The 27,937-nt window shown below is 51.8% G+C and overlaps 1 protein-coding gene across 11 annotated transcripts in view; it reads left to right on the forward strand.

Moving 5' to 3' along the window:
• Nucleotides 1–27,937, forward strand: part of TOM1L2 (target of myb1 like 2 membrane trafficking protein) — a gene marked incomplete at both ends in the record, with an annotated part of 103,234 nt that overhangs the window by 25,730 nt on the left and 49,567 nt on the right. For all 11 annotated transcript variants that reach the window (XM_080713348.1, XM_080713351.1, XM_080713352.1 and 8 more), the window contains one exon: nucleotides 25,238–25,322. In XM_080713348.1, the coding sequence (XP_080569474.1) occupies nucleotides 25,238–25,322 (85 nt within the window). The remainder of the gene's footprint in view (nucleotides 1–25,237; nucleotides 25,323–27,937) is intronic.

Genomic DNA, 27,937 nt, shown 5'->3' on the forward strand with positions numbered 1-27,937 from the left:
AGCAACTTAGCAAGAGCCCATTAAAAAAAACAAATAGGGCCAGGGGTGTTACTTAAAGGTAGAATGCCCCGACAATAAACAAATAAAAACAAACAACGCATACATGCGTAGCGGTGGCGGCGGAGGCAGGCTCGGGGGCGTTGGATTTTCCCGGCCAGCGACCAGCGCTGGGTAGGAGCGGAGGGGAGAGCGCGGTGGGCCTCCCGGCTCTCTCAGGCATCACGGGCTTCTCCCCGCGCGTCCTCCTGGCAGAGGGCCGAATCCTTTCTTTCCCCGTAGTCTGGGCCCCCTTGCTGGGTCAGTCCTGTGAGGACAGCAGCTTCGAGCCCCAGGAGGGCGGTCGGAGGCGCCCGGGCCTCAGATGTGGAAGGGACCCTGTGCGTTGCCAAGGGCGACATCTCCGCTCCCGGGGCCATGCTTCTCGGCTCCGGCCAGCGGGTCCCAGCCAGAATCCTACCCTGCCTCTTCTCCAGCTACGAAGGCCTTTCTCTCTCTCTCTTTCTTTTCTTTTCTTTTTTTTTTTTTTTTCTTCTTTTGGTTCTGGGAATTGAGCCCAGAGGCGTTCTACCTCTGAGCCATACCCCAGCTTGCTTTATTTATTTATTTATTTTTTATTTATTTTTTTTGGTGGTACTGGGGTTCCTGGAAGCCCTTCTACCTCCGGGCTACACTCCCAGACCTATTTTTACATTTTTATTTGGAAACAGGGTCTCCTAAGCCAGCGCGCGGGGCTGGCTTCGAACCTGCGCGATCCTCCTGTCTCCGCCTCCCAAGCGCGGGGATGACAAGCGTGCGCCACCACGCCCGGCTATTTATTTATTTATTTATGGTACTGGGAATTGAACCCAGGGGCATTCTACCTCCGAGCCACACCCCCAGCTCTATTTTATTTTTCTATGGAAACAGCGTCTCACTAGGTTGATGAGCGTCTCACTACTTGCCAAGACTGTCCTCGAACCCCGTAATCCTCCCGCCTCAGCCTCCCCAGGACTGGGATTGCAACCCTGTGCCGCCACGCCCGGCGTATTGTTTTTATTTTGAAACAGGGTCCCGCTAAGTTGCGGAGGGGCTCACTAGGTTGCTGAGGCTGGCCTTGAACCTGCGATCCTCCTGCCTCAGCCTCCCAAGTATCAGGCTGACGGGCGGAAGCAGGGTCTCACTAGGTCGCCACGGACTCTCCTCAAGCCTGTGATCCTCCCGTCTCAGCCTCCCAAGTACTGGGCTTGAGCGTCTTTGTGCGCCCGCCCGCCCGCCCGCACGTCAGCGGAGCCCTTTCTGCAGGCCGCATGAGTGGAGTGCCTTCACTATAAAGCAGAGTTAGGTGCGCGCAGACCAGTGCGATGCTCATGAGACGCGCAGACAGCGCCCTTAAGCTTACCAGCTCCGATTCGGAGCTCTGGGGGGCGTTCACCTTTCCCCGCGCCCCCTCCCCGAGCAGCTCTCCTCTCTCGAATGTCCTTTGTCCGGCTCCCGTGTGAGCCAGGTCCACCTCTGCATTATTTAGTGCCATTTATCCTCCGCCTGCAGCCGGCGGGATAAAGGCCGCAGCCTGTGGGCTGTGTGTCAAAGCCGGGTAGTTTATCAGCATCGGCCAGGGCCGCAAGTGCGCCCTGGTGCCAGGTGGGCGGTGGTACCCAGCACCTGACCGAGGCGTCCGTCACTGGGAAAGGCCCTCCCGCTGCGGGGCCCCCAACGCACTCCAGTTCCCCGCAGAGCTTAGACTCTTTGCACCCATACTTGTAAGAGTCCCCTAACGGGAACCCGGTGGGCCCAGATGCCAGGCTCGAGGGCGCCTGGCTCTTGACCAGGGCGTGTCTCGACAGACACACACTGCTTTCTTCTTACTGGCTTACTCTTACCAAAGCTCAAAATGAAAACACTCGTGTGTGCCAGGCGTGGTGGCGCACGCCAGCGATCCCAGGATTTGGGAGGCTGAGACAGGGGGATCGCAGGTTCAAGGCCAGCCTCAGCAACTTAGTGAGACCCTATGTAACTCAGTGAGACCCTGTTTCAAAATTAAGAATAAAAAAATCAAGCTGGGAGTGTAGTTTGGAAGTAGAATGCCCCTGAGTTCCATCCACAGTACTGGAAAAAAAAAAAAAAAAAAAACAACGCAAAAACATTTGTGTGCCAGGCATGGGGGCGCACGCCAGCAATCCCAGGACGTGGGAGGCTGAGACAGGAGCAGCTCAGGTTCAAGGCCCACCTCAGTAACTCAGTGAAGCTCTCAGCAACTTAGCGGAGACCCTGTTTTATTTTATTTTATTTTATTTATTTATTTTTATTTTATTTTATTTTTTTGGTGGTACTGGCGTTCCTGGAAGCCCTTCTACCTCCGGGCTACACTCCCAGACCTATTTTTACATTTTTATTTGGAAACAGGGTCTCCTAAGCCAGCGCGCGCGGCTGGCTTCGAACCTGCGCGATCCTCCTGTCTCTGCCTCCCAAGCGCGGGGATTACAAGCGTGCGCCACCACGCCCGGCTGTTTTTTTTTTTTTTTTTTTTTAATAGAAAATCTGGTTACAGTCAGCATGTTTTTTTTTTTTTTAATAGAAAATCTGGTTACAGTCAGGCATGGTGGCATACACCCATAATCCCAGTATTTGAGAGGCTGGGACAGGAAGATCAGAGGTTCAAGGCCAGCCTCAGCAATTTCTTTAGGCTGTCCATAACATAGTGAGGCCCTGTTTCAAAATAAAACATAAAATAGGGCTGGGGGTGTAGCTCAGAGGTAAAATACCCCTGAGTTCATTCCCCAGTAACATAACAAAAAAATTAAAGCTGGGCATGGTGGTGCACGCTTGTAATTCCAACATTTGGGAGGCTGAGACAGGAGGATCACGGTTTGCAGACAGTCTCAGCTACTACTTAGTGAGGCCCTTTGCCACTCAGTGAGACCCTATTTTAAATAAAGAATAAAAAATAGGGTTGGAGGGGGGTGTGGCCCAGAGTTAGAATGTCCCTGGTTTTCATCCCTAGTACAGAAAAATTTAAAATTTTTTAAAATTAAAAAAAGTTTGCAAAAGAAATACATCAAGCCGGGTATAGTGGCACATGCTTGTAATCCTAGTACCTGGAAGGTTGAAACCAGAGGATAGCAGTTTTACGGCCAGCCTCGCTTGCTTAGTGAGACCCTCTGCAACTTAGTGAGATCCTGTTTCAAAATAAATAAAAGAAATAGGGCCGGGGAGTCGGGCATGGTGGTGGTACTGAGGTTCCTGGAATCCCTTATACTTCCGGGCTACACTCCCAGACACCTATTTTTTATATTTTTATTTGGAAACAGAGTCTCTCAAGCCAGCGAGGCTGGCTTCAAACCTGCGCGATCCTCCTGTCTCCACCTCACAAGCGCGGGGATTACAAGCGTGCGCCACCACGCCCGGCCCCAGACCTATTTTTTATATTTTGTTTGGAAACAGGGTCTCACTAAGCTGCTGAGAGCCTCACTCAGTAGCTGAGGCTGGCTTCGAACCTTTGCGATCCTCCTGTCTCAGCCTCCCAAGCCCGGGGATTACAAGCGTGCTGCCCAGACCTTTTTATTTTGAAACAGAGTCTCACTAAATTGCTAAGGCTGAGCTGGGCATGGTGGTACACGACTTGTAATCCCAGTCCTTGGGAGGCTGAAACAGGAGGATCATAGGTTCAAAGCCAGCCTCAGCAACTTAGCAAGACCCTGTTTCCAAATTAAAAATAAAATAGGATGGGGGATGTAGCTCGGAGGTAGAACGCCCTTTAGTTCAATCCCCAGTACCTCCCCTCCCTCAATTGCTAAGGCTGGCCTCAAACTGCGATCCTCTTGTCTCAGCCTCCCAGGTGCTGGGATTACAGGTGTGCAACCTCCCCCTCCTCCACTTTCTTTTTACTTCAGGGCTCTGTGACAGCTAAAATATTCACTTACCCAGCTTCCTTTGCAGCTAGGGGTGGCTGTTAAGAGCCAGAGGCCAAGCCACAAACACCCTTTATAAATAAAAGAGCGAAGGGCTTGGCCCTAGGCCCTCTTCTATCTAGTTTTATTCTCTCAGAGGCGGGACAGCCTCGCCCTCTAGGAAAGGCTGTCCCAGGCCAACGAGGGCCAGCTCAGAAAACAAAGAGGCAGGTGCCTTCATGGACCCTTTTATAGAATGCGCCAACACCGTGCCGCCCGCTCCTCGACTTCTCGTTCCGTGAGAAAAATAACCCCCATCTGCTTAAGCAACTGTTCGCTTTTTAATTGCTTGCAGCTGAATGCAATCATAACTGATAAGGTAATGTTTTAATATTTTACAAGGGAGAAATGTATTTACATATTGTGTAATTAAAAATGAAAAATAATTTAAATCCCTACAGATTTCTGGGCCCCACATCAAGCACATTGAAGCAAGAGCTTTGGGGACGGGCTACATGTTTCTGTGTTTTGTTTGTTTGTTTGTTTGTTTTATTTTTTTTGCGGGTCTGGGGATGGAATCCAGGGGCATTCTGCCTCCAAGCTACTATTTTTTTTTTCCAAGCTACTAAGCCCTATTTTTTATTCTTTATTTTGAAACCGGGTCATGGAGTTGCAGAGGGCGTTAGTAAGTAGTAGCTGAGGCTGGCCTTGAACCGCGATCTTCGAGTCTCAGCCTCCCAAGTACTAGGATTACAAGCATGTGCCACCGGTCCATAAGGATTAAAATATCGGGCTGGGGGTGTAGCTCAGAGGTAGAATGCTCCCGGGTTCCATACCCAATACCAAAAAATAAAAATAAAAAAAAAATAAAAAATAGGGCTGGAGATGTAGCTCGGGTGTAGAAAGCCTCTGGGTTCAGTCCTCAGCAGTAAAAGGCAGACTCCTAGCTGGGCGTGGCGGCGCACACTTGTAATCCCAGGACTTGGGAGGCTGAGACAGGAGGATCCCAGGTTTGTGGCCAGCCTCAGCTACTTCGTGAGACCTTCCAAAACTTAGTAAGACTCTGTTTCAAAATAAAGAATAAAAAATAGGGATGGAGGTATAGCTCAGGGGTAGAATGGCCCCTGGGTTCCATCCCCAGTGCCACACACACACAAAAAGACTCCTAAGCTCTTGGTATTATGGGTTTTATTTTTGTTTTGTGGTACAGCTGAACCTAGGGGCATTCTACCTCTTAGCTATACCCTTAGTCTTATATATATTTTTATTATTTTTATTTATTTATTTATTTATTTATTGTGGTACTGGGGTTCCTGGAAACCCTTCTACCTCCGGGCTACACTCCCAGACCTACTTTTATACTTTTTTATTTGGAAACAGGGTATCTTAAGCCAGAGAGGCTGGCTTTTTTTTTTTTTTTTTTTTTTGTAAATAGGACTTCCAGTATTTTTATTTTTTATTTTTTTAATTAATTTATTTATTTATTTTTAATTGGTGCATTGTAGTCACATATCAATCACATTGGAGTACAAGACTTGAGAGGATATACAAGCACACATCATCCAATCAGCCCTCATCCAGCCCCCATCCCATTCCCTCCCCCTCCCTCGATCCCATGCTTGTTTGGTGATTAACTTTGATACATTTGTTTATGTACCTCCTGCGTTTTAAAGAGGCTCCATCCTCCCCTATTCCATACCCTCTGATTAGTCACCTTAGTTTGTTCACTATAGGGCCTTTTCTATAGCTCAACCTCTTCCTGTTGCCCCTTTCCTCCTAGTTATTGCTGATTAGGGGAAGCATCTGATTTATATTTTCTGCGATATTTCTCTGTGCATGCCGCATTGCAAGTACCGATCCCGCTCTTGACGGCCCCAGTAGTGGCCTGGCTACCCGGTGGACTGATCCAGACCTCGCTGGCTCAAGCAGTGGCCTTGCCTCATGGAAGGCCCCGGTTCTGGTCTCGCTGGCCCCGACACCAGCCTAACCCCTCAGCTGGCTCCGATCCCGGCCTTGGAGGCCACAGTAGTGGCCTTGCCTCACGGCAGGCTCCGATGCCAGCCATTGGCCCCGGCACCGGCCTAACCCCTCAGCAGGCTCCGATCCCAGCCTCAGAGGCCTCAGTAGCAGCCTTGCCTCACGGCAGGCTCCGATGCTGGCCATTGGCCCCGGCACCGGCCTAACCCCTCGGCTCGCTCTTATCCTGGCCTCGGAGGCCCCAGCACTGGCCTTGCCTCATGGCAGGCTCCCGTGCCGGTCTCGCTGGTCCCAGCACCGACCTAACCCCTCGGCAGGCTCCAATCCCGGCCTCGGAGGCCCCAGCACCGGCCTTGCCTCACGGCAGGCTCCGATGCCGGCCATTGGCCCCGGCACTAGCCTAACCCCTCGGCAGGCTCCGATCCTGGCTTCGGAGGCCTCAGCACTGGCCTTGCCTCACGGCAGGCTCTGATGCCGGCCATTGGCCCCAGCACCGACTTAACCCCTCGGCAGGCTCCTATCCGGCTTGGAGGCCCCAGCACCAGCCTTGCCTCACGGCAGGCTCCACTGCTGGCCGCTGGCCCTGGCATCGGCCTAACCCCTTTGCAGGCTCTGATCCCAGCCTCGGAGGCCCCAGTAGCGGCCTTGGAGAGGCTGGCTTTGAACCTGCGCGATCCTCCTGTCTCTACCTCCCAAGTGCGGGGATGACAAGCATGCGCCACCACGCCACGCCCGGCTTTTATTTTTGAAACAAGGTCTCACTAGGTTGCTGAGCGTCTCCTCACTTGCTGAAGCTGTCCTCAAACCCGTGATCCTCCAGTCTCAGCCTCCCAAATACTGGGATTCCAGGCCTGCGCCACCACGCCCGGCTTTCATGCTCTACTTTTGAAACAAACATTATTTGAAATCAGCTTTTCCCATAGACTTTTTAGGGTTAAGTCAGGAGTTTCTAGAACACCTCACCTGTGAAAGGTAATTATGGTTGTTTTATGAGTGTGGAAGATGTATGGTTGTTAAGTGTTAGAGTAGTCTCCTGCGGGTTATTAGAGCTTCAAGTATTCATGTTATACCAAATTGGCCATCAAGGGCTGATAGGTTTTACCTGTGGGCCATCAAGGACTTGGTCAGTGATATGCATTCATAATAATTAAGTACATGCAGCGGCTCTTAAATGGGATCTTTGGCTAAGGTGGCCACCTCAGCTTGTAATAATGTGATCTGCATGGGTGCTTGGAGACCCGTGTGGTAAGAATGATTATCTGACAGGGAAGAACTTTTTTTGTGTTATGGTACTGGGAATTGCACCAGGAGCATTCTACCTCTGATCTACACCCCCAGCCCAATTTTATTTTCTATTTTTATTTATATTTATTTTTACTTTTTATTTTGCGTGTCTGGGGATGGAACCCAGGGGCATTCGGCCTCTGAGTTGCACCCTCAGCCCTGTTTTTTATTCTTTATTTTGAAACCGGGTCTCACTGAGTTGCGGAGGGCCTCACTAAGTAGCCGAGGCTGTCCGCGAACCGCGATCCTCCGGTCTCAGCCTCCCGAATGCTGGGATGACAAGTGTGCGCCACCACGCCCAGCTTTAATTTTTATTTTGAAACAGGTTCCCCATTAAGTTGCAGAGAGCCTCACAAAGTTGACGAGGCTGGCCATGAACCTGCGATCCTCCGGTCTCAGCTTCCCCAGTACTGAGATTTATGTGCTTAGAGTGTGGCCTGGGAGGCTCTTGGCACTCCAGGCCTGGATCTGGCATTAACTCATCACGTGCCAGGATCTCTGGCGTAATTCCAAATAGACTTTCAGACCACTTTGAAGCTGTATGATTGAGGGCCCCTTGTGTGTAAGGGCTTCTGGGATATGTGTGTGTGTGTGTGTGTGTGTGGTACTAGGGATTGAACCCAGGGACACTTTACCTATAAGCTATACTCCTAGCTCTTTTTATTTTTTTCTTTTCTTTATTTATTTATTTATTTTTTTTTTGGTGGTACTGGGGGTGGAACCCAGAGGATTTCTACCTCCGGGCTATACTCCCAGACCTATTTTATATTTTATTTGGAAACAGGGACTCACTAGATTGCCGAGAGTCTCACTATTGCTGAGGCTGGTCTTGAACCTACGATGTCCGTGTCTGAGCCTCCCAAGTCCTGGGATTACATGCTGTGCCACACGGCTGACTCTGCCTAGTTTTGTTGTTGTTGTTGTTTGGTTGGTTGTTTGTTGTTTTGCAGTACTGGGGATGGAACCGAGGTATATTCTGCCTCCAAGCTACACCCCCATACACCCCCAACCCTATTTTTTTATTCTTTTTTTTTTTTTTTTTTTTTGGTGGTACTGGGGATGGAACCCTTCTACCTCCGGGCTACACTCCCAGACCTATTTTATACTTTTTTTTATTTGGAAACAGGGTCTCTTAAGCCAGCGAGGGGCTTCGAAACAGCACGATCCTCCTGTCTCCGCCTCCCAAGTGCAGGGATTACAAGCGTGCGCCACCACACCCGGCTATTTATTTTTCGAAGCAGGGTCTCACCGAGTTGCAGAGGGCCTCACTAAGTAGCTGAGGCTGTCTGCGAACCGCGATCCTCCGGTCTCAGCTCCCAAACGCTGAGGTTTCAAGCGTGCACCGCCGCGCCCGGCTCTTACATTATTTGAATGACCAGCTCCAGCTAAAGTCCCTAGGGCCGCAGTGATATGTGACCAGGGAAGGGCGCTGCGCGCGGCGCACTAGAGGATGCGCGGGGTCTGGTCCGTGTGTGCATTTTTCGGGAAACGGTCTTACCAGATTCTCAATGGGAATACATTCTTCCTTTAATACCTTATCCAAGAATAGTTCAGAACTACTGCTGTAAAAATGACAATTTTTGGGTTTCTTCCCGACATTCTAGAATAGCCATATCTAAGCACCACCCCCGGTGCCTGCTGCTCAAAGCAGCTCAAAACGAAGCAGGAGAGAGCAGACAGGCTGGGCGAGAACCAGGGGAAGTGGTGGTGCACGCTGGTAATCCCAGTACTTGGGAGGCTGAGACAGGAGGATCACAGGTTCGCGGCCAGCCTCAGCTGTTTAGTGAGACCCTTTTCAAAATAAATCCCAGCCCTATTTTATTTTATTTTTGATGCAGGATCTCACTAGGTTGATGAGTCTTTCTGCTTGCTGAGACTGTCCTCGAACCTGTGATCCACCTGTCTCAGCTTGCTCAATACTGGGATTACAAGTATGCTCAGATGAGACCCTGTTTTAAAATTAAAACAGAACAAAACAAGGCTGGCCACAACCTTATGTGTTCAATCCCTGGTGCCACAAAAAGAAAGAGAAAGAAAAGAAAGAAAAAAGGAAAGAAAGACAGACCAGGGAGCCAGGCTGCAGTGGTAACACTTGGAATCCCAATATTTGGGAGGTTGAGACAGGAGAATCACAGGTTCAAGGCCAATGTGTGTAATTAAGTGAGACCCTGTTTCAAAATTTATAAAGTTTTTAAGTGAGGGGGCTGGTGTGTAGCTCAGCAGTAGAGTGCCCCAGGATGCAAGGCCCAGTATCACACACACACACAAACACACACACAAACACACACACACGACAACCCGGAGACCCTGGGGACCTGGCACTGGCTAAGCTGTCACCCACAGAGGTTCTTAAACTCAAAGCATCCTCAAGTCTGGGCAGCAGGTCCTGTCCGCTCAGCCCAGAGCTGCCTGGCATCTGATCCCAGCCGTGCCCCGGCCTCGTGTCCCTGAGCCAGCTGGGATAGCAGCCCTGTGGCATTCCCGTGTCCAGTGGCAAGGAAGGCTGGGCTGTCCAAGAGGTACTGGGGGGAGGGCTCCTCAAACTTGCTATCAGGAGTCATAGCAGTGTTACAAGCTTGCAAAAACAGAGAGAGAGAGAGAGAGAGAGAGGTGTGTGCCTTGGTAGCCCAGCTCGGATCTGGCCAGGAAGTCCGCTGGATTCTGCTGGGCAGCAGCAGCCGCAGCCGCGGCACTTGTGCGAATCAAGAAGCCTTGTTTTCCCTGGTAAGCACCAAGGAGGGCCTTTCCGGAACGGCCGCTGTGCGCGGGGGGAGCTGGAAAGGAAAGCAAGCCAGAGGCCCAGGACAAAGCGGCTGCGACTGTTCCCTTGGGTTGAATACCTACTGTGTGCCTGTCCGGCTGGGGAGGCAGGAGAGCTGCACAGTTAAGGCCCGCACCCGTGTGTGTGTGTGTGTGTGTGTGTGTGTGTGTGTGTGTGTGTGTGTTCTGTTTTGATCCTGCCCATTCTGCGCCCCAATGTTTTCTCCTCGCGGTGATTAGTATGCACATAATATTTTCCCGGCTTGCTCTCCACTTAGCATTCTGCCGCCGATGTGCACTTAGCGGGCAGGCCACGGTAGTGATCATTTTTAAGAGCCCCACGGCATCTTTGTCTTCCTGTCGCTGCGGTTGCCTCGCCGGCCCCCTGCGCGCTGGGATGGCGGAGTTCGGCCCAGTCGTGCCTCTGAATCGGCTCCCACTCTCCCGCTCTCCCGCTCTCCTCCTCCTTTCCTTTGGCGTCTAGGGCTGGGGCAATGGTATGGATGGTTTTAGGCCTTTTCCTACTGCTTTTTTTTTCTTTATATTACGGAAAATTCCACGCCTATATAAAAGAAGACTATTACAATGAGCCCGTGTGTGTGTGTGTGTGTGTGTGTGTGTGTGTGTGTGTTTCGGTACTGGGGATGGAACCCAAGGGCATTCTACATTCAAGCTACACCCCCCAACCCTCCTTTTTTTAAAAATTATTTATTTATTTATTTATTTATTTATTTATTTTGGTGGTACTGGGGTTCCTGGAAGCCCTTCTACCTCCGGGCTACACTCCCAGACCTACTTTTACATTTTTGTTTGGAAACAGGGTCTCCCAAGCCAGCGCGCGCGGCTGGCTTCGAACCTGCCCTGTCTCTGCCTCCCAAGCGCGGGGATTACAAGCGTGTGCCACCACGCCTGGCCTAAATTATTTACTTTTTTGTGTGGTACTGGGCATGGAACCCAGGGGCTTTTCTACCTCTGGCTATACTCCCAGACCTATTTTATATTTTATTTGGAAACCGGGTCTCACTAAGTTGCTGAGAGCCTCACTAAGTAGCTGAGGCTGGCTTCGAACTTGTACGATCCTCCTGTCTCAGCCTCTTTTTTTTTTTTTTGGTGGTAGTACTGGGGATTGAACCCAGGGGCATTCTACCTCCAAGCTATACCCTGAGCCTTATGTTTTATTCTTTTTTTTTTTAATTTTTTGTGGTACTAGAGATGGAACCCAGGGGCATTCTATCTCTGCTTGTACTTGGGAGGCTGAGACAGGAGGATCGTGGCCGCCCTCAGCTACTTAGGCCCTCTGGACTTGGTGAGACCCTGTTTCAAAAATAAAGAATAGAAGCCAGGCGTGGTGGCCCACGCTTGTAATCCCAGCATTCGGGAGGCCGAGGCCGGAGGATCACAGTTTGAGGACAGCCTCAGCTACTTAATGAGGCCCTCTGCAACTCAGTGAGACCCTGTTTCAAAATAAAGAATAAAAATAGGGCTGGGGTATAAGTTGGGAGTAGAATGCCCCTGGGTTCCATCCCTAGTACTGAAAAAAAAAAAAAAGGAGTGAAGTAGTGAAGTAGATATTATGTTTTTTTCCCCAAGAAGCGAGGACTTCTGGGAAGAACAAGTTCCCTGCTGGCCTGGGATCATCTTATTTGTAGGCTTCCCTTGGCAAGCTCTGTTCTGTATTATTCAAGGTGACCCAGTTAGCGCTCCTGTTGAGAGTCACATTGTCTTTAATCAGTTCCGTAGCAGCCTCCGTGTGGTAAGTCTGTCGGCTCTGAATATCGTAGAGGAGCACACACGCTTACGCTGGGTCCCTCCGCCTTTAAACATGGCTACGTTGCAAGGACACGGGTGGCCCCCACACCCAGCGCCCTGTCTGTTCTCAGTGTGGGGACTCCTGATTTCTTTCTTTTCTTTTTTTTTTTTTTTTTGGTGGTACTGGGGTTCCTGGAAGCCCTTCTACCTCCGGCTACACTCCCAGACCTATTTCAGACCTATTTTTACATTTTTATTTGTTTTTTTTTTTTTTTTTTTTTTTTGCGGGTCTGGGGGTGGAACCCAGGGGCATTTGACCTCCGAGCTACACCCCCTGCCCTATTTTTTATTATTTATTTTGAAATCGGGTCTCACTGAGTTGCAGAGAGCCTCACTAAGTAGCTGAGGTTGTCCGCAAACCGCGATCCTCCGGTCTCAGCCTCCCGAATGCTGGGATGACAAGCGTGCGCCACCACGCCCGGCTACATTTTTATTTGGAAACAGGGTCTCCTAAGCCAGCGCGCGCGGCCGGCTTCGAACCTGCGCGATCCTCCTGTCTCCGCCTCCCAAACGCGGGGATTACAAGCGTGTGCCACCACGCCCGGCTAGGGGACTCCTGATTTCTGTGCGTAGAGGGATAGGAGCAATTTCCCCACGATTCAGAAGCCTGTTGTATTTGGCTTCAGAATGTAAATCACATGTAAATTGTACGCGTGTGCCTCCCTTGTGCCAGCCCAAGCTAGCTGTCAGTTTGGGCGTCCTTGACTAACCAGGCACCCTGGGCAACCCCTCTGGGATAAGAGAGAGTTAAGGCGTGCGTGATAATCCTAGTACTTGGGGGGCTGAGACAGGAGGATCACAGGTTCAAGGACAGCCTCAGCAACTTAGTGAGATTCTATTTATTTATTTATTTTTTATTTTGAAACACTAAGTTTTGGCTCGGCGTGGTGGCGCACACCTGTCATCCTAGCGCTTGTAAGGCTGGGGGTATAGCTCAGAAGTAGGATGTCACTGGGTTCCATCCCCAGTACACCCAGAAAAAGTAAAGAAAAGAAAAAGAAGAGAAGGGAGCCAGGCATAGTGCCTCATGCCTATAATCCTGGTACTTGGGAGGCTAAGATAGAAGGATCCTAGGCTCAAGGCTGGCCTCAACAACTTAGGGAGGCCCTGTTAAAAACAACAGCTGGGTGTGGTTGCGCACGCTTGTAATCCCAACCCTTGGGAGGCTGAGACAGGAGGATCACACAGGTTTGAAGCCAGCCTCAGCTACTTAGTGAGGCCCTCTGCAACTCAGTGAGACCCAGTTTCAAAATAAAGAATAAAAAATAGGGCAGGGGGTGTAGCTTGGAGGTTGAATGCCCCTGGGTTCCATCCCCAGACCCGCAATAATAACTAGAAGGAGCCGGGCAGAATGGTACATGCCTGTAATCCCAGTACTTGGGAGGCTGAGACAGGAGGATTGCTAATTCGAAGCCAGCCTCCAAGAACTTAGCAAGACTTCATTTCAAATAATAGTAATAATAATAATAATAATAATAATAGTAATAAAATAGGCTAGCGGTGTAGCTCTGAGGTATAATGCCTCTGAGTTCAATTCCCAGTGCCAAAAAATAAAAATTAAAAAAAATAAGAAAGGGAAGGAGGGAGGGAGGCAAAGAAAAGAGCCTTTCCCAGCATGCCTCTTGATGTTTGTTGCCCAAATTGGTTTTTCAAAGAGCCCTTAAGTGCACACAGCCTTTAAAAGCGCGCCGCCTGCTCTGTTGGGCCAGCCGCCGTAAGCCCAGGCTCATGCCGTGGCCGTGGCCGGGCGCGCCTGCCTCTGCGCCGCTGACGTCGAGCCCGCTCTGACCACTTGCCTTTGCTGCTCAGGGACGCCTTTGAATGCGCGGCGATGGTGGCAGAGTCTCTCTCTGCCCGGCTCTGAGAGCAGCTCTTTGCCGGAGCCAGTCAAAGCACGCTCTAATGAGCACAGCGGGCCGAGCCCTGGGAGCTTATGGAAGTCTTTCTCCTGGCTTGGAATTCCGTAATAGCTCTGTGGGGCAGAAAGGAAACCTTTCCTTCCAGTCTTGTTCGTGGTGATGCCAGCGGTCCCTGGCTGGCCTTGAGGCTGGCTGGTCCCGGGCCAGCAGAAAGCCATCCGTCGGGTCCTCTCTGCCCACACCCCAGCAGGGAGCCAGTGCGGCCACCTCGCCCTTCACCTGGAGGCTGGAGGGTAACCTTGGCGACCATCCCTTCATCCCTTCCCCTCCTGACTTCCACACAAAATGCACACTAAGGATCTTTGGTTCAGGTTGGGCTTGGTGGCACAGGCCTGTAATCCTAGTACCTGGGAGGCAGAGACAGGAGGATCGCAGGCTTGAGACCAGCCACAGCAGCTAATCAAGACCCTCAACAACTTAGACCCTGTTTCAAAATTAAAAAAAAAAAATAGTCAGGCGCGGTGGCGCACGCTTGTAATCTCAGCGCTTGGGAGGCTGAGACAGGAGGATCGCACAGGTTCGAAGCCAGCCTCAGCTACTTAGTGAGGCTCTCACAACTTAATGAGACCCTGTTTCCAAATAAAGTATAAAATGGGTCTGGGAGTATAGCCCAGAGGTAGAAAGCCCTTGGGTTCCACCTTCAGTAACACACACACACACACACACACACACACACACACACACACACAGACAGAGCCAGGTGTGGTGTGGTGGCGCTTGCTTGTAATCCCAGGACTTGGGAGGCTGAGACAGGAGGATCACAGTTCACAGACAGCCCCGGCTCCTTAGTGAAGCCCTCTGCAACTCAGTGAGACCCTGTTTCCTAAAAAGGAATTAAAAAAAAAAAAATAGGGCTGGTAGTGTAGCTCGGAGGTAGAATGTCCCTGGGTTCCATCCCAGTCCTGCAAAATGAGAGAGAGAGAGAAGAGAGAAGAGAGAAGAGAAGACAGAGAGAGAGAAGAGAGAAAGAAAAGTTGGTTTATAGGGGCTGGACGTGTAGCTCAGTGGTGAAGAACTTGCGGAGCAGTCTAAGCCCCTGGGTTCCATCCCCACCACCACAAATATAAATTAATTAATTACTATTTGGTCCTGGGGATTCAACCCACAGGGGTTCTGCCTCCAAGCCCCTCCCTAAATTGCCCAGGCTGGCCTTGAACCTGAGAACCTGAGATCCTCTGTCTTAGCCTCCCAAGTACCGGGATTCCAGGCTGCCACGCAGCAGCTCACCCAGTTCAGCTTTTTGGCTGTACTTGGACGTCTTGGGGGGGCCTCCAGGCCTCCCAGCCCCCCCCCCCCGCAACCACCCCCTCGCCCTTGAGGGCTAACTCTACAATCAGGAGCAGTAACAGGCTTGGAGTTGTCTCTAGAGCTGTGACCGCTGGGAGCACAGACTGGGGGGGCCTTGTGTGAGAGGCTGTCTGGGGAAGAGGCCTGGAGAGAAGGGAGCTGCGAGGTGGCCTATCTGATCTGCCTAAGCCGCAGCTCTAACCTGAGAGCCGCCCTCCCTGGGGAACTTTTATCTTCCCAGCGATCGGCCCACCCGCCTGACATGAGAGGGCGGCCTGCCAAGCCCGGACCACCACCAAGGGCCCTTCCTCCGCCTCCTGCGGGCCCTCCCGGCCCTCCACCCGCACGCATGCGCTCATCTACCCACGCAGAAGATATGCCATTAAATACAGAGAAGGGAAGACATCAAACCCCCGCCTGAGAACACACCCCAGATGCATTTTAAATCCACGGATTCCCCTTAAGGGAATTCCAGTTAAAAAGGAACTTGGGTCAGCAGCCTCGGGCCTGTGTGGCTAACAAGCTGCTCCTTTCTCTGTCTGGCCTCAAGGGCTCCTTTGTTTGGGAGGGCGTGGTGGCCTAATGAGGCCGGGTGTGGAGTCCTGGCTCCCCCAAGCTGCCTGGGGGTTGGGGGGACCGCTTCTCCAGGCAGCTCAGGCTGTTGGTGGTGAATTGGTGCCAGTTTGTTAAAAAAAAAGCAGGAGTTAGCTGGGTGGCCCATGCCTATAATCCCAGCATTTGGGAGGCTGAGACAGGAGGATGGCAGGTTCAAGGACAGCCTCAGCAACTTGTGAGCCCCCCCCCCCACGCAATTTGGTGAGACCCTGTTTCAAAATAAAGAACAAAATAGGGCTGGGGGTGTAGCTCAGAGTAGAATGCTCCTGGGTTCCATCCCCAGTACCGCAAAAACAAAAACAAACAAACAAACACCCAGGATGTTAAAGAGGGGGATAGCTATGTGTGGTGGCAATCCCAGCTCTTGGGAGGCTGAGACAAGAGGATCACAGGCTCGAGGCCAGCCCTAGCTACTTAGAAAGACCCCCAGCAACCTAGAGAGACCCTGTTTCTAAACAGAAAATAGGCCAGCGTGGTGGTGCACACTGTAACCCCAGGACTTGAGAAGCTGAGACAGGAGGATCACAGGTTTGTGGCTAGTCTCAGCTACTTTTTTTTTTTTTTTCCTTTTTGAAATAAAGCATAAACTGGGCGTGGTGGTGCATGAATCCCAAATCCCAGCATTCGGGTGGCTGAGACAGGAGGATCACGGTTCGCGGCCAGCCTCAGCGACTTAGTGAGGCCTTTTGCAACTCAGTGAGACCCAAATTCAAAATAAAGAATAAAAAAATAGGGCTGAGAGTGTATCTTGGATGTAGTATGCCCCTGGGTTCCATCCCCAGTACTACAAAAATAAAATAAAATAAAGCAAAAAAGGGCCGGAGGTGTAGCTCAGACATAGCGCGCTTGCCAGCAGGCAGACCCCAGCATGCATAAGACCAAAGGTGCCCTTGGTAAGGCGGGGTCTTCACTCACCCCTTTCTTTCCATTTTTCTGTGAAAGGGATGGATGGATGCTCATCCTTTTGAAGTCTTGATGAGCGGTCCCCCTGTGGGACTTTCCCCTCCGCCTCCCACTCCCCCAGTGCTACTTTCCAGGGGCCAGGAACCTTGACTCTTTGAGGATTGAACCCAGGGGCATTCTACCTCCAAGCTGCACCCTTTTTGTTTTGAAACAGAGTCTCACTACGTTGCACAGGGTGTGTGTGTGTGTGTGTGTGTGTGTGTGTGTGTGTGTGTTTTCACTAAATTGCCCAGGCTGGCCTCGAATCTGCGATCCTCCCATCTCCGCTTCCAAAGTACTGGGATTGCAGGCGTGGGTCCCCGGGCCTGGCTAAGTGTGACTCTTAACTAGATGGCTCTAAGCCCCGTAGGACTTTTGACATTTTGATTCTTAAGGAGATGGCGCCTTGGCTGTTTCTGAATCCCCCTAGGTAAGCAAGGCCACATTCGGGGCCTTTCTTCCAGAAGGCGATCCCCTTGGAGCTGCCAGGCTTGGCACTTTCCTAGCTTGGAAACCCTCAAATCCTCACGGCTAGAGACAGGGTGTGGAATCTGGTGGGCTTGGCTACGCGCGGCCTTTACCTGTAGGTGGCAGTGGCGGTACATTGAACGGTCAGGAGGGGCGCGCAGGGCAGGCGCTGGCAGAGAGCCCTTTGCAGGAGAACCGCAGTATGCAGGCACCGCGCACAGGCCCAGAATCCAGCACTTGGAGGCCGAGACACGTGTATCATAGGTTCAAGGCCAGCCTGAACAATTTAGTAAGACCCTGTTTCAAAATAAAAGATAAGAAGCCCGACATGGTGGGGCACACCTGTAATCCCAGTGCTTGGGAGGCTGGGACAGGAGGATCGCAGGTGAGAGGACATTCTCCGCCAGTGGGGAGACTCTCATCAACCTAACAGGACCCTGTTTCCAAATAAAAATTTTTAAAAATTGGGCTAGGAGTGTAGCTCAGAGATAGAATGCCCCTGGGTTTAATCCCTAATAACACACACACACGCGCGCGCACACACACACACACACACACACACACACACACACACAGATAAAAAGGGCTGAGGATGTAGCTCGGAGATAGAGCACCCCTGAGTTCAGTCCCCAGTGCCAGAAGAGGAGGAGGAGGAGGAGCCAGGAGCCCAGCCTGCGGCGCGCTGGTTCTCTGGGTGAGGGGCTGTCAGGTGTTTCCTGTGGGTTCTAACGGCAAGAAAAGTCTACTATTATTGCCCTTGTTTTGTTTTAATTGGGAGGGTACTAAGGAGTGAACCCAGGGAGGATCTACTTCCAAGCTCCACCCCCAGCCCCTATTTTTTTTTTTTTTTCCAATGCTAGGAATGGAACCCAGGGGCATTCTACCTCCAAGCTCCACCCCCAGCCCTATTTTCTATTCTTTATTTGGAAACAGGGACTCACTGAGTTGCAAAGGGCCTCGCTAAGTAGTAGTTGAGGCTGGCCATAAACCCAAATCCTTCTATCTCAGCCTCCCAAATTCTGGGATAACAAGCGTGCGCCACCACGCCCAGCTCCGCCAGGCTCCTATTTTATTATTTACTTATTTTGTGTGTGTGTGGTATTGGGGGTAGAACCCAGGGGCTTTCTAACTCTGGGCTACACCCCAGCCCTGTTTTACACTTTATTTGGAAACAGGGTCTCACTAAGTTGCTGAGAGCCTCACTAAGTAGCTGAGGCTGGCTTCGAACCTGTGCGATCCTCCTGTCTCAGCCTCCCAAATGCTCGGATTTTAAGTGTGCGCCACCACACCCGGCTTTCTTTCTTTTTTTCTTTTTTCTTTTTTTTTTTTTTGAAACAGGGTCTCTTGCTAGGTCGCCAAGGCTGGCTTCCATCCTGCGATCCTCCTGCCTCAGCCTCCCCTGTCTTGGGATTCCAGGTGTGCGTCAGTTGAGTTGTGAAGGGCCTAAGTAGCTGAGGCTGTCCACAAACCACGATCATCTAGTCTCTACCACCCGACTGCTGGGATTACAAGCATGCGCCACCATGCCCGGCTTATTTTCCATTTATTTTAATTTATTATTATTATTATTATTATTATTTATTATTATTTTACGGTGCTGAGGATGGAACCCAGGGGCATTCTATCTCTGAGCTCCACCCCAACCCTATTTTTTATTCTTTATTTGGAAACAGGGTCTCACTGAGTTGGGGAGGGCCCCCCACACCTGGCCCGCCACTGCCATTTTAACAAAAGCTTAATACAACCCACACTTCCACTGGGACTGCAATGATAAAAATAAATGACCTCTGTATACGCTGGAAGTGCCCTGTTCTACTGGATTACACGCTTGTAATCCCAGCATTTGGGAGGCTGAGACCAGAGGATCGCGGTTTGCGGACAGCCTCAGCTACTTAGTGAGGCCCTCCGCAACTCAGTGAGACCCGGTTTCAAAATAAAGAATAGCCGGGCGTGGTGGCGCACGCTTGTAATCCCAGTACTTGGGAGGCTGAGACAGGAGGATCGTGCAGGTTCGGAGCCAGCCTCAGCTACTTAGTGAGGCTCTCAGCCACTTAGTGAGACCCTGTTTTCAAATAAAATGTAAAATAGGTCTGGGAGTGCAGCCCGGTGGTAGATTGCCCCTGGGTTCCATCCTCAGTACCACACACACACAAAATAAATAAATAAATAAAAATATGGAAGCTGGGTGTGGTGGCACACACTTGTAAACCCAGCATTTGGGAGGCTGAGACAGGAGGACTGTGGTTCAAGGACAGCCTCAGCTACTTAGTGAGACCCTCTGCAACTCAGTGAGACCCGGTTTCTTTCTTTGCTTTTTTTGTTTTTTGTTTTGGCAGGTCTGGGGAGGGAACCCAGGGGCATTTGACCTCCAAGCTACACCCCCAGCCCTATTTTTTATTCTTTATTTTGAAACAGGGTCTCACTGAGTTGCAAAGGGCCTCACTAAGTAGCTGAGGCTGTCTGTGAACCGCGATCCTCCGGTCTCAGCCTCCTGAACGGTAGGATTACAAACATGTGCCATCACACCCTGCTCAGTAAGACCCTGTTTCAAAATAAAAGATTAAAAAAATAGGGCTGGGGGTGTAGCTCAGAGGTAGAAGTCCCCTAGTTTCCATCCCCACTACTGAAAAAAAAAATGTAATAAGGGCTGGGGGTGTGGCTTGGAGGTAAAGTGCTCCTGGTACCCCAAAAACTCATTGTTTTAATTAGCACTCTTTTTTTTTTTTTGGTGGTACTGGGGTTCCTGGAAGCCCTTCTTCCTCTGGGCTACACTCCCAGACCTATTTTTTTATATTTTTATTTGGAAACAGGGTCTCTTCAGCCAGCGCGGCTGGCTTCAAACCTGCGCGATCCTCCTGCCTCTGCCTCCCAAGCACGGAGATTACAAGCGTGCGCCACCATGCCCGGCAGCACTCATTTTTTTTTTTTAACCAAAAATACATACTCCTCTCCACCATTCTCCTCTCCACCATCCTTTTTACTCATCACACTTGGTACCCACAGGCAGAGCTCTGAGCTCCCCGACAAAGCCACCCCCAAAGGTGAGACCCTGCCTCCTCTCGAGTGCCGCGGCGGCGCTGCTGCAGTGTCCGGGGGCCTGGGCAGGCTCCCAAGGTTCGGAGCGATCCTAGCCAAAACCCTCAGGTGCCGCCAGTCTGACGAACACAGAGGCTGCATCTGATTCCTTTACCCACATGACGAGCAGGGCCGAGAAAGCACTTGAGCGTCAGCCGTGGGTGAGAGCCAGATGCGCCCCAGAGACACCCTGTCCCCACGCGCACTCAGCTCAGGGTGTGGAAAGCCCCGCCACCGGGCCAGGAAGCAAAAGGCTAGGTCTCTCAAGAAATCAGAGCCATGCTGGGGAGGGACCCCCCTGCCTCAGAAGTAAAATTAAAAAAGGCTGGGGGTGTGGCTCAGTGGTGAGCCCCAGACTGGATGAGCAGGGCGCAGTGGCACCCAGGAAACACAGTGCGAGCTTGCACCCATCAGTGTGGGCAAGACACAAAGACTGGGGGCAGAGGCTCCTGGGAGGTTGAAGGGGCCGGAGAGGGGGAAGTATCGCCCCTGGGATCGCAGGCCGGGTGGGGTGCAGTCCAGGATTTTGCCCAGAGGCAGAACCCACCCAAAGATTCAGGCTGGACATGGAGGACTGGAGCTGGAGGATTCATATAAAATAGACTGTGCTAGCCGGGCTGGTGGCGCACGCTTGTAATCCCAGTACTTGGGAAGCTGAGACAGGAGGATCACGGTTCGTGTAATCCCAGTATTTGGGAGGTTCGGACAGTAGGATCACGGTGTAATCCCAGTACTTGGAAGGCTGAGACAGGAAGATCACAGTTCATGGACAGCCTCGGCTACTTAATGAGGCCCTCCAATACTTAGTGAGACACTGTTTCAAAATAAAGAATAAAAAAAAAAAAAAATAGGGCCTGGCATGGTGGCGCACGCTTGTAATCCCAGCATTCGGGAGGCTGAGACAAGAGGATCGCTGTTCGCGGACAGCCTCAGCTACTTAATGAGGCCCTTTGCAACTCAGTGAGACCCTGTTTCAAAAAATAAAGAATAAAACTAGGGCAGGGGGTGTAGCTCGGAGGTTGAATGCCCCTGGGTTCCATCCCCAGACCTACAAAAAAATAAAATAAATAGGGCCAGGGGTATAGCTCAGGAGTAGAATGCCCCAGATTTCAATCCTTAGTACTACATAATAATAATTAATAATAATGATGATGATGATAAAGAAAAAAATAGACTGTGCTTCTAGCCTCCTGTTTTTCTCTGCTGCCTCCAGACACCCTCCCCTACCTCCTTGAGTCACCAGAGGACAGGACTCATGACTGGGGTCACACGCTAGGGACACGTGTGTGACCATCATCCCAGTAGCCTCCCTGTCAGGGAAAATGATGAAATGATGGCTCTGTGCCAGGCCTGTTCTTTTTTTGTTTTTTAATTTTATTTTGGTTGGGGCTTGAACCCAGGGGCACGTGACCTCCAAGCTATACCCCCCCCCCCAGCCCTTTTTATTTTTTAATTTGGAAACACAGAATCTCACTAAATTGCTGAGGCTGGCCTTGAACCTGCGATCCTCCTGTCCCGGCCTCCCGGGTACTGGGATGACAGGCCTGGGCCACCGCGCCTGGCTGAGGCCCACTCTCTCTGGGGTTGCATCCTCTTCCCGGAACTCGGGCTGTGACAGACTGAGATTGCGTTTGGAAAGGGCCACAAGGGATGCAGTCGTGGGCGCTTAATAGAGGAAATATTAAATCAATGAAACCTCATTTCCAAGTTCGGTTTAGCAGCAGAATCCATTAACCTTATATTCACCCTTCTTCCTTCCTCTAATAATACCGGCAAGGGGTTCAAAGGCACGATAACTTACCCTTGGGGTCAGCGCGTTCTATTCAATTACTGGGATTCTGAGTTTCCAAGCAAAAAGACACGCGCGCGCACACACACACACACACACACACACACACACACACACACACATTTTGATTATAAGGCACCAGCCCCCAAAGAACACGTCTCCTCTTGCTTTGCTGAAAACGCCTCACGCACAGAACCGTGGGTTATCTGGCTCCACGAGACGAGCACGGCAAGGCAGACCGACGGAGCCGCTCAAATCAATTCCTATTTTCCTCTGCATAAAAGAACTCCCAGCAAGCGGGAGCGAACTCGCATCTGATTGCCCCAGAACTGGGACCACTCGGTGTACGCTCCCTTCGCGTGGTCTCTGGTCCAGGGCCAGAAGAAAGCACAATGCAATCTCGTTGCTTTTGACACAGACATCGTCAGATGCTAAAATAAAGCCCGGTGTGATAGCAGAAATGATACTTCGGGAGTAACGGGGCGAGTCATTCCCACTAGCCAGCCATCTGGGACCCGTGAAGATGAGACACCGGGGCCCCTGGCTGGCCAGGGACGCGGACCGGGCGGGGCGGGGACGGGACAGTCAGGTACCGCTTCTATTAAATCCTGAGTGCCAGAGTAGCATCTCTTAGCCAGGTGCAGTGGCGCAAGCCTGGTAATCCCGGTGCTTGGGAGGCCGAGACGGGAAGATAACAGGCTGGAGGCCAGCCTCAGCAATTTAGCAGGAACCCCAACCTCAGCAAAAGTATTAGTAAGATCTAGTTTCAAGCTGGGCGTAAGAGTGATGCATGCTTGTGACCCCAGTACTTGGGAGGCGGAGGCAGGAGGATCGCAGGTTTGAGGCCAGCCTCAGCAACGTAGCGAAGCTCTCAGAAACCTAGTGACATCCTGTTTTGAAATAAATAAAACATTGGCCGGGCGTGGGGGCGCACGCTTGTAATCCTCGCGCTTGGGAGGCTGAGACAGGAGGATCGCACAGGTTCGAAGCCAGCCTCGGCTACTTAGTGAGGCCCTTTGCTACTCAGTGAGACCCTGTTTCAAAATAAAAAATGAAAAATAGGGCTGAGGGTGTAGCTTGGGGGTAGGACGTCCCTGGGTTCCATCACCAGCACCGCAAAAAAAAAAAAAAAGAAACTTTTTTAAAGTTAGAAAAAATTAAAAAAATTAAAAATTGGACTGGAGGTATAGTTTGGAGGTAGAATGCCTTAAGGTTCAATCCCCAAAACCAAAACATAAAATTAAAGACCTGGTTTCAAAGTTTAAAAAAGCCGGGTGTGGTGGCGCACGCTTGTAATCCCAGCATTCGGGAGGCTGAGACCGGAGGATCGTGGTTTGCGGCCAGCCTCAGCTACTTAGTGAGACCTCTGCAACTTAGTGAGACCCTGTTTCAAAATAAAGAATAAAAAGTAGGGCAGAGGGTGTAGCTCGGAGGTCAAATGCCTCTGGGTTCCATCCCCAGACCTGCAATAGATAGATAAAATAGGGCAGGGGGTGTAGCTCAGAGGTCAAATGCCCCTGGGTTCCATCCCCAGCCCCGCAATAAATAAATAAATAAGTAAATAAATAAATAAATAAATAAATAAATAAATGGGCTGGGGATGTAGATTGGACGTAGAATCCCCCCCATCCAGTTCCCAGTACCCTGCACCCCCCAAAAGGGATGGCATGTCATCCTGATGTGGTTGTCATGGCATTTTCTCCATTAAGAAAACACCCGGCTCCTGCCTGTGGTAGGACCAGGGCCAGAACGCCGAAGCCTTGAGCGCGCGGCAGAGGCGCAGAGGCGGTCCGCCCTGGAGCGGCCCTGAGCCGCAGCCCCAGGCGGCCCTGCCCGGAGCCGCCTCGCAGCGGCCCCTTGGTCTCTGGGCTGCTGCTCTGATTTTAAATATAGTAACTCAGAAGCAGCCGGCAGCAGGCGGCAGAGGAGGCGCCGGGCGACCTTTGGCACCAGCAGCACGCCTTTGGTGAGAGCGGGGAGGAAAACGGTCCAATTGTCCACCGCCCCAGCAACCCAGAGGGACCCCCGAGAGGAAGGGCATTCAGGGGTGTTCCACGCCAGTGTGGAGGAAGAAGGAAAAGGGCTTTCAGTGGGTAGGGGGCTCCTCACTGGGTAGTAATACTAGATATGCCCAGTATTCTGAAAGGAACTAGCCAGTGATGGTGGCGCGTGCCCGTAACCTAAGTACTCTGGTTGGCTGAAACAGGAGGATCACAGGTTCAAGGCCAGCCTCAGCAACTTAGGAGACCCCATTTTAAAAATAAAAAAATATATAATAGGGCCGAGAGTGTAGTTCACAGGTAGGATTCCACTGGGTTTATCGATCCCTAGCACCACACATATACACGCAGAAAAGTAAAATATAGGTAAAATATAAATAAAGTAAAATATAGGTAATCTCAGGACGCAGGAGGCTGATACATAAGGGTCGCAGGTTGGAGGCCAGCCTCAGCAGCTTAGCGAGGCGCCCAGCAACCTAGTGAGACCCTGATTCAGTAGAACAAAAAAGCTGGTTTGTGGACCTCCTAGCTACTTAGTGAGGCCCTCTGCAACTCAGTGGGACCCTGTTTCAAAATAAAGAATAAAAAATACGGCTGGGAGCTGGGCGTGGTGGCACACACTTATAATCCCCACTCTTGGGAGGCTGAGACAGGAGGATCGCACGGGCTCCAAGCTACTTAGTGAGGCTCTCCGCAACTTAGTGAGACCCCGTTTCCAAATAAAAAAGAGAAAATAGGTCTGGGAGTATAGCCTGGAGGTAGAAAGCCTCTGGGTTTCACCCCCAGTACCACCAAATAAATAAATAAATAAATAAATAGGGCTGGGGTGTAGCTCAGAGATAGAACGCCCCAGGGTTCCATCCCCAGTACCGCAAAAAATAAACAAATTGAAGCCAAGCGTGGTGGCGCACACTTGTAATCCTAGTATCTGGGAGGCTGAGACAGGAGGATCCGGGTCGGCGGCCAGCCTCAGCTACTTAGTGAGGCCCTTTGCAACTCGGTGAGACCCTGTTTCAAAATAAAGAATAAATAAAAAATCAGGCTGGGGGGTGTCGTTCGGAGGTAGAATGCCCCTGGGTTCCATTCCCAGTACCGCAAAAAACACACAAAAAAGCAAATACTTCTGGAGGAGCGTGTAGCAGGTTGAACCCACTTGACAGTTGTGTGGGGCGGGTCTCGGGTCGGCTCTGGAATCTGTAGTTTTGTCATGGCGTCCTCCTGTGCTGGGTGGTTTGTGATGGCCCCGGCCTGCCCTAGGTTTTCGGGTTCCAAGTTTGGAGGATGCGGGATGGTGTTGGGACACCGGCCCCGGGGTGTCCTTTCGGAAGCGCAGCAACCCCAGATGGGACCCGTGGACCCAGCCCGCCTGTTGGGTCTCTTCCCCTGTCCTGCCAGGGCCTGTTCTTCCGGGAGAAATGTAAGCCGGTCTTCTCTCTGATTTCACAGAAAAGGCCACAGACGGCTCCCTGCAGAGCGAGGACTGGGCGCTGAACATGGAGATATGCGACATCATCAACGAGACGGAGGAAGGGTACGTGCCGCACCCCGCCCGCCCCGGGAGTCGGGGCTCAAGTTTGGCTGTTTCGTTTGTTTGATTTTTGGGGATACTGAGGATGGAACCCAGGGGCATCCTATCTCCGAGCTGCACCCCCGGCCCTATTTTTCATTCTTTATTCTGAAACAGGGTCTCACTGAGTTGCAGAGGGCCTCATTCAGTAGCTGAGGCTGGCCGCGAACCGTGATCCTCCTGTCTCAGCCTCTCAAGTATCCCAAGTGCTGGGATGACAAGCGTGCGCCACCACGCCCGGCTGGGATTAGCTTTTTTTTTTTTTTTTTTTTTTTTTTTTGGTGGTATGGTGGTACTGGGAGTGGAACCCAGAGGCCCAGAGGCTTTCTACCTCCGGGCTATACTTCCAGACCTTTTTTATATTTTATTTGGAAACGGGGGTCTCACTAAGTTGCTGAGAGCCTCACTAAGTAGCTGAGGCTGGGTTCGAACCCGTGCGATCCTCCCGTCTCAGCCTCCCAAGCGCGGGATTACAAGGTGCCCACCACGCCCGGCTGGAATTAGCATTTTTAAGTGGAGTTCTGGAGCCAAGTCTGACTGAGAAGGTGCCATCAGACAGGCCTGCAGGAGATGGTACGGTGGGGCGCGAGGAGTGCAGGGGGTACTGTCCAAGCCAAGGGCGCAGTGAGGCCAGCAGCCCGGCGAGGAAGGGTGGGTGTGTTTGAAATAGCAAGGTGGCCGGTGGACCAGGAGCGGAGGGTCCCCGGGGGTGAGGTCAGCCATCTGGTGGGGACCAGAGACGCGCGGCTCTGTAGGCACAAGGTGACTTTGGCTTGGCCTTCTGGTAAGAGAAGCTCAGCGGAGGATTTGAGCAGAGAAGTGGTATGTCTGACTTTCATGAAAAGAGAACCCTGGCTGGGTGATGCGGCGCAAGCCTGCAATCCCAGTACTTGGGAGGCTGAGACAGGAGGAGGATGGCAGGTTCAAGGCCAGCCTCCGCAAGGAAGTAGGGCAGTAGGGCTGGAGGTGTAGCTCAGAAGTAGAATGCCTCTGGGCTCCACCTTTAGTACCAGAAAGAGCCACAAGGCCACTCTGGAGTGCACAGGGCAGAGAAGGAGCATCTGGAGTCTGGCCAGGAAGGAGATCCAGGTCCACTGGCAGCAGGTCTTTTTCTCATCTGCACTGTCCCCACAGGTGACTTCGTGTGTGTGTGTGTGTGTGTGTGTGTGTGTGTGTGTGTGTGTCCCTGGGGACTTCTACCTCTAAGCTACACCCCCAGCCCAATTTTGGTTTTATTTGGAATCGGGGTCTCACTAGGTTGATGAGCATTTCACTACTTGCTGAGTCTGGCCGCGAACCTGCGCTCCTGGAGGATGTGGGCGTGGCTGAGATGGGACTGAGGGGGCGGGCAAGGGGCGTGGCTGGATGATGTGGGCGTGGCTGGGATGGGGCTGGCTGGGGCGTGGGCGTGGCTTGAGGATGTGGGCGTGGCTGGATGGGACTGGCTGGGGCATGTGGCGTGGCTGGTGGATGTGAGCGTGGCTTGGGAATGTGGGACTGGCTGGGGTGTGGGGCAAGTTTGGAGAATGTGGGGCGTGGCTGGAATGTGGAACTGGCTGGGGTGTGGGCGGGGCTAGAGGATGTGGGCGTGGCTGGGCTATGGGACCGACTGGGCGTGGGTCGTGGTTGGGATGTAGAATTGGCTGGAGGACTGGGCGTGGCTGAGGAGTGGTGCGTGCTGGGGATGTGTGACTGGCTTGGGCATGGGCGTGGCTGGAGGGCATGGGCGTGTGTGGGCGTGGCTGGGGCAGGGGCAGGGTGAAGGGTGTGGGCGTGGCTGGAGGGCAGGGGTGTGTCCAGGCGTGGCTGGGGAGTTTGTAAGTGGTAGGTCACTGGGGCTGTGGCCTTGGGTCTCTGGCGGCTTCCCTTTACCCTCTCTGCCTCTGGTCACCAGAAGTTGCGCTCAGCCTTCCCCACCGCATCACACTGCCCGCACGGCTGCCTGAGTCTGTACTTTTGAAGCCATTAGCCAAATACACGTTTCCTCCTGTATGTTGTCAAGGGCAGATGTTTTGGTCAGGGACCGACACAGATGAAAACACCCGCCCAGCCAGCCGCTGCCTCAGCGCTCAGCAGGCCGCTCCGGCTCCACAAGCCGCCAGGTCCTCCCGCACAGCCTCGAAGGCCGCTCGGGCTCCTTGGCCCCTGCCAGCCTTCAGCTCTTTGAATTCTCCACGTTCCTGTCCCCAGTTTGAAAGTCTCCACAAGCAAGAGTGTCAAACAAATATGAACTATGTGCATACTCTTCTAGACCTGCGGCTCAGGGGTGGCCCAGGGGCACCCTCCCCTCTGGGCCCGACCTCTCCTCGGTGTAGGCTGAGAACCACTACAGTGTGTGTGTGTGTGTGTGTGTGTGTGTGTGTGTACTGGGGATTGAACCCCCTCCATAATATTATTTTATTTATTTATAGGCCATCAGCAACTTAGCAAGAGCCTGTTTAAAATTTATTTTAAAAAATGGAATGCGGCCGGGGTATAGCTCAAAGGTACAACACCCCTGGGTTTAATCCCCAGTACCAAAAAACAGAAAGAAAGCAATATTCAGGCGCCATTTACAGGGCTCTCCCAGCCCTCCCTCA

The sequence above is a fragment of the Muscardinus avellanarius genome (assembly GCF_963383645.1).
Source record: "Muscardinus avellanarius genome assembly, chromosome: 16".
Classification (NCBI taxonomy): domain Eukaryota; kingdom Metazoa; phylum Chordata; class Mammalia; order Rodentia; family Gliridae; genus Muscardinus; species Muscardinus avellanarius.